Here is an 11,248-nt window from a genome sequence, read left to right on the forward strand (position 1 = left end):
ATGCCACTACCAAAGAGGCGCTGGGAGTCCATGGCCAAAGGGCTGGTGCTGGGCGCTCTCTTCACCAGCTTCTTGCTGCTGCTCTACTCCTATGCCGTGCCCCCGCTGCAGGCCGGCCTGGCTTCCACGTGAGTGGGGCTGCTGGGTGGCCCCTGGAGGGCTGTGGGGTAGAGGGAGGGGATGCTGGGCAGCAGGCTAGGCTGCTGTTCCACTGTGAGCAAAACTCCCTGTGGAACTCAAGGCCTCACCGCTCCCCTCTCCTGTTCTCAGCACCCTTCTCTGTGAAGTGGGGGTAATAACAGAACCTGTCTCATGGAGAATGAGACTCCAACAGACTGAGAACCCAGGCTGGGGATCAGGGCTCCAGCCGGGGCGTTGAGTGGGCAGTGACTATCCAAAGTCCTCCGGTTGACACAGTGCCTGGATTCCTACTGGGGCCTGTAGGACTTTGAGACAGGCTGCTCCACCTCTCACCTAGCGGGCCTGTGCACAGCCTAAGCCTTTAGGCTTAAATTGAAGGCAAAGAAATTGCTGATCACTGATGTCTGGGACGGGGAGACATTACAATGTTATGTGGTCCGACTTGACAGTCGTTCAGACCAAGTGTCGGTGGAGCTGCTGTAACCGGAGGGTCTGCTGGACCCCATCTTGCGTCAATCTCATGCCAGCTCCACCCCATTTCACAGATGAGGAAACTGAGGCCAGAGAAGCCAAAACCTAGATCCAGGGCCCACAACGGGGCATGTAGGTCTGCCCGGTTACCCCGTTCTACACATATTAGGATTAGGGCTGGCAGAGGGTGGGGTGGGGGACTGGCTGTCTTGGGGAGGTGTCCTGAGGACACCCCTACAGCCTCGCAGCCCCCTGAGGCTCCCATGCTTCTCTGTCCCGCCCCTCCACCCCCAGAACTCCAGAGGCCGCAGCACCCTGCTCCCCGGCCGGGGATGAGCCCCAGGCAGCGACTCCCACTAAGGGCTCTGCGGGCGGGTGCCAGCCGCGGCGGAACATCGTGTTCATGAAGACCCACAAGACGGCCAGCAGCACGCTGCTCAACATCCTGTTCCGCTTCGGCCAGAAGCACGGGCTCAAGTTCGCCTTCCCCAGCGGGCGCAACGACTTTGACTACCCGGCCTTCTTCGCCCGCAGCCAGGTGCAGGACTACCGGCCGGGCGCCTGCTTCAACATCATCTGCAACCACATGCGCTTCCACTACGACGAAGTGCGCAGCCTGGTGCCGCCCAACGCCACCTTCATCACGGTGCTGCGCGACCCGGCGCGCCTCTTCGAGTCCTCCTTCCACTACTTCGGGCCAGTGGTGCCGCTCACCTGGAAGCTCCCGGGCCGGGACAAGCTGTCCCAGTTCCTGCAGGACCCGCGCCGCTACTACGACCCGCGCGGCTTCAACGCGCACTACCTCCACAACCTGCTCTTCTTCGACCTGGGCTATGACAGCGGCCTGGACCCGGGCAGCCCGCGCGTGCGCGAGCACATCCTGGAGGTGGAGCGGCGCTTCCAGCTGGTGCTGCTGCAGGAGTACTTCGACGAGTCGCTGGTGCTGCTCAAGGAGCTGCTCTGCTGGGAGCTGGAGGACGTGCTCTACTTCAAGCTCAACGCGCGCCGCGCCGCCGCGGGGCCGCGCCTCACCGGCGAGCTGTACCGGCGCGCCACTGCCTGGAACGGGCTGGACGCGCGCCTCTACGGCCACTTCAACGCCTCCTTCTGGCGCCAGGTGGAGGCCTTCGGGCGCGAGCGCATGGCCCGCGAGGTGGCCGCCCTGCGGCGGGCCAACGAGCGCATGCGCCGCATCTGCATCGACGGAGGCCAGGCGGTGGACGCGGCCGCCATCCAGGACTCGGCCCTGCAGCCCTGGCAGCCGCTGGGCGCCAAGCCCATCCTGGGCTACAACCTCAAGAAGAGCATCGGGCGGCGGCACGCGCAGCTCTGCCGCCGCATGCTGACGCCCGAGATCCAGTACCTGATGGACCTCGGCGCCAACCTGTGGGTCACCAAGCTCTGGAAGTTCATCAGGGATTTCCTGCAGTGGTGACCGCGCCCCGCGCCCCGGTCCCCGGGTCTCCTGCTGATCACTCGCAGGGGAGGGGCTGGAACTAGGACCCACTGTTGCTGTCTGCCCTGTGTTCCTCCTTGTGCCCCTTTGCCCCCCCTCCCCCAAACATACACACCCGGGTGAGGTGGGGTTGCTGGGGAGATGCGGGCCTAACCGAGATCAGTATTTGACTAATTATACCTTTTTTATTAAACCCTCCCCATAAACGAATGTTCTAGTTCCTGGCTCCCCAGAAAAGGGGGAGACCCCAGAAGTAAAAGAATTTGATGTTGTGTTTTTTGTTAATCAGCCTCAGTGGTGACTGGTGGGGCCTGGGTGGGGGGACCCCAAGAGTGCATATCAGGGCCTGTGTTTGTTTGCAAGACACAGCCAGAGGTCTGGGACACGCTGAAGCCCAGGGACTCCTCAGGCTACAAGGACCTGGGAAACTCTGTGTGTGTGTGTGTGTGTGTGTGTGTGTGTGTGTGTGTGTGTGTGTGTGTGATCTCATTGATCCCCACCCACAGTCAGGGTGGTGGGAGCTGTTGCTATCTCATGGGAGTAGGGAAGGCGCTCAGAGAGGGAAACTCACTTAGTGGCCAAGGGTGGAGCAGGGGTGGTGGCTGGTCTGGTCAGGTGACATGATCCTCATGGAGGGAGAGGGAGGTGGGGAGCATACACGCATCAGCCAGCCGCTCCAGAGTAAGGGGTTCTCACATGATCTCCTTTATCTCACAATAACCCTGCCAGGCAGGAACAATTACCTTTACACTCTATAGATGTGAGAACGGAGGCAGGGAAGTTTGCCAAAGGGCAAGTCAGACAAACTATCTCCTGCACTCCAAGCCCTCACCTGTCCCTACTTGGCTCCCAGGTCTGAGCCAGCTTGATGTCTGTCCCATTGTTCCTACACTCCCCACTCTGTCTGTCTCTCACACCTGCTTATGCGCCAATCTCTCCCAGACTCTGGGACTCGCCACTTCATGCTGGGAGCCAGTTAATACAACTAAGGAGTGTACCATTTTCATCAAGTGTCTTTTCTGCCCCGCCCTGAGGCAGCCCCAAGCATACAGTCAACCAGGCACCCTTCCCTCCTGTGCTCATATTTGGAGGGGGGCTTCCTGGTTCTACTTGATCTCCGTGGCATCCCAGAGGAACAGGAGTCTTGCCTGGGGCACAGGATCAGAAAGTGGCGTCCAGAACTGAAATGCCAAAATGGCAGCCACCCAACTCTTTACTGAAGACTGGTTTGAGCTCAGCTGTGTGAAGGGATGGTGTCCGTGTTTGTAGGGCAGTATTGGGTGCTGCAGAGTTGGTTCCTCCTTGTAGCCATCCCACAGATGACAGAAGTACACACTACCTGGTCCTGGACCATCCTCTAAATTATTGCTAGGCTTGAGCCCATTATAGTACCAGCTGGATCAATCTTGTTATAAAGGTCTTTGTCTTTTTTGCTCACCCTCTACCAAGCAAGACATCTTTTCCAGGGATGGTTCCTTCCTATTCCCATGTCCAAAGTAAATGCCATCCTCACTTCTAAGGACCATTCTGGCTGTACTTCTTCCAAGACTGATTTGCTTGTTTTCCTTTGGCAGTCCACGATGCACCTCATACCCCTCTGAGTACCTACCACGCCCCTGTTTTATGGAGCAGAGCTCAGAGAGGTTAAATGACCGACCCCAGGTCACACAGTAGCAGAGTTGGACCTCAAACTCAGATCGTTCTGCTTTTGACCCCTGGGATGTGTTGGTCTGGGTAGACTGGAGAAACAAATTCAGAGACCCTCATATGTGGATAAGAAAGAGTTTTATATCAATGAGCAATTGTATATTGAGAAAACATCCCAGCCCAGTCCAGATCAAGTCTATAAGTCTGATAATTAGCCCATATGTCTGATACCAATCTATAAATTCCTCTTTAGACTCATGCAACACATGCAATGCCACCAAATGCAGAAGATCACAGGCCAGTGGGTGGAAAGTCCTGTGGATCCAGTGGCGATGGAAGCATCTCAGCGCTGGCGTGGGTCTCCACGTGGCTCCTCCAGCTCCAGGGCTCTGGCTGCCATCAGTGTGTCTCCCTGTGGCTTGTCAACAGGAATGTGTAGCAAAGAGTCCATGTGTATCTGGCCTCCGGTATTTATCTCCGTAGCACCTCCAAATGAGGCCACCAAGCTGTGACCTGTTTGACAGGCTAGACCCCACCCCTCTGCAAGTTACATAATCCGGTGATTATGTAACTACCACATGGGAGTAAGCACATGGTTCAAGGAAGGTGACCAACTGCTCGAGTTTCCCAGAACTGTCCCAATTGAAACATTGAAAACTCCACATCTGGGAAACTCCTTCATCCCACTGAACTGACCCCTTGAGCCCCTGGAGTAATTGCCTGTACCTTCATAATTTTCCTTATAGCAAGAAATGAGCAAATACACATAGCCTTTGCCTACTTTACATCAACAGAGAGAAAACCCACCGCTGCTGAGTCAATACTTACTCAGCTGAGTCAACACTGACTCCCCACTGGGAGAATTAACTGGTCCATTGGAAGTTCAAAGCTATGACCTTTTGGAATCAAAGTTCCAGGCAGTTAGAAGTCAAGCACTGAACTGTTTGTGGCACCTGGTGAACCTCTGGGAAGAAGCAACAAACAAAAAGATTGACAACAACAAAGAATTCACAGGAGAGGGTAGTACTGGCCACAATGTTGTGAGATAATTTATTAGCCCACAATTTAGTTATTTTCAAATTATTATTATTTTTATAAATAATTTTATTGGGAACTCCTACAGATATTATAGCTGTCCATAATTCAATTAGATCAAGCATAATTATACAATTGCTAGGACTATCAGTTTCAAAACATTTTCTTTCTTCTTGAACTCATAGATATCAGCTCCCCTTTATTCCCTCCCTCTTCCCGACCCCCCAACCAGGAACCCTTGTTACTATATTATTTGTTTTTCTGTATCTTTCACCACCTATTGTGCCATTCACCTGCAATTCTGTTATTCACTGCCCTCAAGTGGGGTTATACAGTCATTATTGCTATCAACTCCCTCTTCCTTCCTAGCCCATAATTTATCCATCCAAAGATAGCGATAGCAGAATACGATATGAGGACATCTTAAATTGGAGTACTCCGTAATTCAATAAAGATTCACTGGCAGTGATTTCAAAGGGCCAAAAATCACTCCTGTAATATCAACAATGATGACAACAATAATGTGTTATTCTATTGGCACTGACTTTATTAGTCACGATTTTTCTGCCAAAGAATAAAACTCAGACAGAAAATTCTAAATTAAAAAGAGGTTTATGGAGAGCACAAAAAACTTAAGTTGGAGAAACGGTGAATCCCATAGGGCAAGACAGACCCCTCTGCTGAGGCAAAGAGCAACAAAGGTTTATAAAGGCAAACCCCACAGCCAGCTGGGGGTCCCACTCAAGCCAGCTTCTTTGGCTGAGTTAGTCTGCAGGTGGCTGGAGTATAGCTAGTCATCTTCATTGGTTGACACTTGGGTTGGTTAGAACGAGGTAGTGGGGAATTACCAAATATGAAGAGATCAGAAAGCTCCCCCCGCCCTTCTTTTGAGAAAGTGTATTAGTCTGGGTACTTTAGAGAAACAAATCCACATAATTTATTAGCCCCCAACTTATTTTGGCTATATAAATCGTGTATAAGAGAGAGTTTTATAAAAAGGGTAAACACACATCAAGAAAACATCCCAACCCATGCTGGCCAAGCACACAAGTCCAACGTTCACCCATTAACCCATATGTCCAACACCAATCCACAAAGTCCTCCTCCATCTCAAAAAATACACACTATGATGCCGACTGCAGGAGGAAAGCTGAATCAGTGAACCTGTAAGCATCTCAGCACTGGCAGGGGTCTCTACGTGGCTGCTCCAGCATCCATGGCTGTTTCAGGGTAGGTCCATGTGGCTTCTCCTCAAGGATGTCTTGCAGGAAGTGAGCCTTGCCAGCTGAAGCAGGGAACTGGCTAAGGCAGCTGCACCCTGGTCCGGCCATCAGAGAGCAAGAGATCCGAGAACTAAAAAAGTGAGGCTCACTGAGCCATTTATCCCTCCGCCCTTCAATTAACCACACATGTGTTTATCGACCAGGCTGGCACAATAAACTAACTACCTGAGAAGAAAATCAGAGGATATCTGAGAATCAACCAACTACAAACTCTTCATCGGGTTCCTGAAACATGAAGAAAAAAAAATCTACCAGTATACCTGTGGCTACCACTCGCCTGTCAGTTTGCCACACTGTGATAACATGCGTGTCATGATACTGGAAACTGTGTCACTGGTATTTCCAGTATCTGATTGGTTGCCCACGATGGTGGTCAGGTTTCTTTTTTTTTTTAATTTTAACAATTTATTAGGGGCTCATACAATTCTTATCACAGTTCATACATATACATACATCAATTGTATAAAGCACATCTGTACAGTCTTTGCCCTGATCATTTTTTTCTCCTCTTTTCTTTTTTTACATTTTATTAGGGACTCATACAACTCTTATCACCATCCATACATATACATACATCAATTGTATAAAGCACATCCATACATTCCCTGCCCCAATCATTCTCTAGGCATTTGCTCTCCACTTAAGCCCCTTGCATCAGGTCCTCTTTTTTTCCCCTCCCTCCCCTTTCCCCCCTCCCTCATGTGCCCTTGGTAATTTATACCTCGTTATTTTGTCATATCTTGCCCTATCCGGAGTCTCCCTTCCCCCCCTTCTCTGCTGTCCCTCTCCCAGGGAAGAGGTCACATGTGGATCCCTGTAATCAGTTCCCCCTTTCCAACCCACTCACCCTCCACTCTCCCAGCATCGTCCCTCACACCCTTGGTCCTGAAGGTATCATCCACCTGGATTCCCTGTACCTCCAGCCCTCATATGTACCAGTGTACAGCCTCTGTCCTATCCAGGCCTGCAAGGTAGAATTCGGATCATGGTAGTTGGGGGGAGGAAGCGTCCAGGATCTGGGGAAAAGCTGTGTTCTTCATCGGTACTACCTCGTACCCTAATTAACCCATCTCCTCTCCTAAACGCCTCTATGAGGGGATCTCCATTGGCCGACACTTGGGCCTTGGGTCTCCACTCTGCACTTCCCCCTTCATTTAATATGGTATATATATATATATATATATATATATATATATATATATATACATACATATATATATATATATATATATACATATACACATATATACACATACCTACACACACTTATATCGTTGTTTTTTGTTTTTTTTGCATGATGCCTTATACCTGGTCCCTTGGCACCTCGTGATCGCACTGGCCGGTGTGCTTCTTCCATGTGGGCTTTTTTGCTTCTGAGCTAGATGGCCGCTTGTTCACCTTCAAGCCTTTAAGACCCCAGACACTATCTCTTTTGATAGCCGGGCACCATCAGCTTTCTTCACCACATTTGCTTATGCACCCATTTGTCTTCAGCGATCCTATCATGGAGGTGTGCAGTCAATGATATGATTTTTTGTTCTTTGATGCCTGGTAACTGATCCCTTTGGGACCACTCGATCACACAGGCTGGTGTGTTCTTCCATGTGGACTTTGTTGCTTCTGAGCTAGATGGCCGCTTGTTTATCTTCAAGCCTTTAAGACCCCAGTCACTATCTCTTTTGATAGCCGGGCACCATCAGCTTTCTTCACCACATTTACTTGTTCACCCACTTTGGCTCCAGCCGTTGTGTCGGGAGAGTGAGCATCATAGAGTTCCAATTTAATAAAATAAGGTATTCATGCATTGAGGGAGTGTTTGAGTAGAGGCCCAAGGTCCTTCCGGGTGGTCAGGTTTCTGCTTCATTTGCAGAGTAAGACAGCCTAGGACGAAGGACGAGGAAGTCAACTCGGAAGGATTATTCACTGAACACTTTCTGAATAGCAGTGGACTACTTCCTGATATAGTGCCAGAAGATGAGCCCTCAGTTTAGAAGGCGCTCAAAATATGACTCAGGGCAAGCTTCCACCTTGAAGTAGAGTCAGCCTGAATGGTGTGGGTGGAGCAGCTGTCAGGACCTCCATCTGCTGACAGGGTATGACTCACAATGAGCTATGAACATCCATTAATAATTTGGTCGGATGATATGAAAAAAAAACAAACAATCAGTGTAATTCATCATATAAATACAACAAAAGGACCATATGATTATATTGATTGATGCAGAAAAGGCATTTGACAAAATCCAACACTAATGTTTATAACAACACACAATGAGATAAGAGTCGGAGGGCAATTACTCACCCTAATGAAGGCCACACACACAAAACCAATCGCAAGCATTTCATTCAATGGGGAGCAACTGAAAGTATTCTCTCTGCTAAGGGGACCCAGACAAGGCTGCTCTTATTTAATATAGTCCTGGTGATCTTAGCCAGAACTGCTAGACAAAAAGAAAAAGAAATCAAGGGAGAAGTAAAACTCTCTCTGTTTGCAGATGGTAGAATTTTATGTGTAGAAAACACCAATGCTGGCAGGTTGCAACTAGCTGATCTCTGGCAGGCTGCACGGTCAGCATGCAAAAATCAATAGGCTCCCTGTACACTAAGGAAAAGGGTCAGGGGAAGCCGGCCCCTAACACATCATTACGGGTCTGGTAGGCACAATTGTACAGCGATAATAAGTAAAGATCATAGCAAAGTTATAGAGAACATGAGAGATAGAAGTATTGAAATAAATGGACTCAAGACACAGTTCATGGTAGCATGCTCACCCCCGCTTCGTGTTGCACGTGGAGGGAGAGAGAGCTTTTAATGCTAGCCCAGGCTTTTTATATTCTCTGGGGACATGCAAGCACCCTAATTGCAGGTGAGGACATACGTCACAGGAAGGGGTTGTGCTATAGGTAATACAGTAATGAGAGGGAGTGGTCTAGGGACATACACACCACAGGAAGAGGAAGGATTGGGGTATACATGTGATAAGATGGGCGGATCCTAGATTTAGGATGGCAGCTTAACTTTGACCTGTTCTCTGGGTCCACTGATAGAGACCATTATCAGTGGGGTGTGAACTCCACCTAAAGGAACCAAGCTAATGGTCGCAGGCCCCCACCCCTGTGGTGTGGGGAGACAGCAGTCTGGCAGGGACTGCCTTCAGGGAAGCTTCCTGAGAGCATCTGACCTGCCCCCACAGAAAAGAACTCTGAAATTGAAATGAATAAAACAATTCTATTTACAATAACCACCCAAAAGACGTAGAAAAGGAAACCACAAAGCACTACTACAGGAAATCAAGAGACTTATTCTATAAATGGAAGACTATCCCTTGTTCATGTGTAGGAAGATTTAATATTGTAAAAATGTTGGCTGTAGTGAAACACTCAAGAGAAGGTCCTCTCTAATTTCTGGACGGAGGCAGAAAACAAAACTTTTTTTTTTTTTTTTTTTAATGATGGCGAAGGTATCCAAATTCTTCAAGCAGGTCTGGTTTACTGACAATGAAGACCAGGAATACGTTAAAACAAAGGATCCAAAGGCAGCTCTGTGTCAGCAGAAAGCCCTTCTGCTACCTTCAGTCCAGGCTCAGATGTTGCTGCCTAGCACAGGCATTAACAGTTAAAGGTGTGCATGAAACAACCACCATTGACATGGGAATTAAGAACCAATGCACAACATTGCCAGCAACGCCAAGCCGCATACCCCCAGGAGAAAGGAAAGCCACTGGATCAGTGGTTCTCAACCTGTGGGTCTCGACCCACATCAGAAAACACATAAATGGTTCACACCATATAATTGCATTTTGTTTTGTGATTAATCACTATGCTTTCATTATGTTTAATGATGTTCCATTTGTAATGATGAAAATACAGCCTGCCTATCAGATATTTACATGACGATTCCTAACAGTAGCAAAATGACAGTTATGAAATAGCAATGAAAATAATTTCATGGTTTGGGGTGGTCACCACCACATGAGGAACTGTATTAAATAAAGGGTTGTGGCATTAGGAAGGTTGAGATCCATGGCCCTGGGTGAAGCTCTGAGGAAAGCCTGAGCAGGCCACTTTGAGTAAGTTGCCTTGGCTCTATTAAACTCTCTTACCCAGTTTGACGCTAATGAACTCTGAGCTGCCTTGGAACTTATGAGGACATTCTCACTGAAATTTTGACATTAAGAACTAACAGGGAAATCATAGAAATCAGCAGAGTCTGAAGAGATGACCTGAAGAGAGATCTGGCCAAAGACATCCCTCCAGACGCATCTGGTTCTTCGGAAGGCTTTGCTTTCCCTGGTCAAGGGAGACTGATCTGAATATGTTGGTGTGAGGAACTTGGTGGTCTGAACAACTTGACTGTCATGGATACCAGGGCCTTATATGAAGCAGGAGAAAAGAGAAAGGGGCCAGATCGGAATGACTCCAATACCATTCTGACCACAAGAAGCCATCACCGTCTTTGCGGAGTGTTTCAGAAATACACCAAATACAGTCAGCGTGACTTCATCGGGCATTGATGGGGATAATGGTTTCTTGTTCTGAGGTTGACATGAGTGATCTCAGAGCATTCTATCAGAGGATGTATGTGTCTCTCTTCACCAACCATCCTGGATGAAACCAAGGGAGACTATGAACAAATCCTGGTGACTCTTTGTGGAGGAAACTAGACATCCTTTTGATATCCTCAAGAATTATAACTACCCACTCTGGGGGGTGGGGGAGGACAGGGAGGAAATGGCGACCAGATAGGACATCACTCCGGAGCTCCTGCTGCCAGACCAGAAAATTGGGAGATAAAGCGAAAGAAATGGGGAGGTGGAGTCCTGAAATTAGAGCTAGGGTACCAGGGTCTCTCCTGAACCCCTTTTTGAGTGGGATTTCCACTCACAAAGCAAACCAAGAACGCTTTAATGCGCTGTAGCTTTGGCGAGACTGCAGGCGCCGGCTGTGCCCCTGCCAGGAGCAGCGATCTCTGCAGACAGACGGCGGAGAGGGGACAGAATCCCAGACACGAGGGGAACCTCTCTCCGGAGCTCTCCGCGTGGTTGGTTGCCTTGAGCCCACGGCCAGGGGAGTGGTGGTGGGTAGCCATAATTTAGAGTAAAAGAAAAATATATAGTATTACCTTTAAGACCCCAGACGCTATCTCTTTTGATAGCCGGGTACCATCAGCTTTCTTCACCACATTTAGTTGTTCACCCACTTTGTCTTCAGCGGTT

The 11,248-nt window shown here is 49.1% G+C and overlaps 1 protein-coding gene and 1 pseudogene across 1 annotated transcript; both read left to right on the plus strand.

The window, feature by feature from the left end:
* GAL3ST1 (galactose-3-O-sulfotransferase 1) lies at positions 1 to 2,047 on the plus strand. The gene is made up of 2 exons (XM_075534849.1): positions 1 to 128; positions 907 to 2,047. Exons 1-2 carry the CDS (start codon positions 1 to 3, stop codon positions 2,045 to 2,047), a joined length of 1,269 nt encoding a protein of 422 aa, XP_075390964.1.
* Positions 2,048 to 10,055: 8,008 nt separating this feature from the next.
* Positions 10,056 to 10,696, plus strand: LOC142428552 (annexin A1-like; annotated as a pseudogene).
* Positions 10,697 to 11,248: the final 552 nt, after the last annotated feature.

Source organism: Tenrec ecaudatus, chromosome 16 (assembly GCF_050624435.1).
Source record: "Tenrec ecaudatus isolate mTenEca1 chromosome 16, mTenEca1.hap1, whole genome shotgun sequence".
Classification (NCBI taxonomy): Eukaryota; Metazoa; Chordata; class Mammalia; order Afrosoricida; family Tenrecidae; genus Tenrec; species Tenrec ecaudatus.

Excerpts from the sequence above, each read along its gene's own strand:
- GAL3ST1 (XM_075534849.1), top strand. The coding sequence starts at position 1 with ATGCCACTACCAAAGAGGCGCTGGGAGTCCATGGCCAAAGGGCTGGTG. Across the intron at positions 129-906 it reads CAGGCCGGCCTGGCTTCCAC|AACTCCAGAGGCCGCAGCAC; the intron begins GTGAGTGGGGCT and ends CTCCACCCCCAG.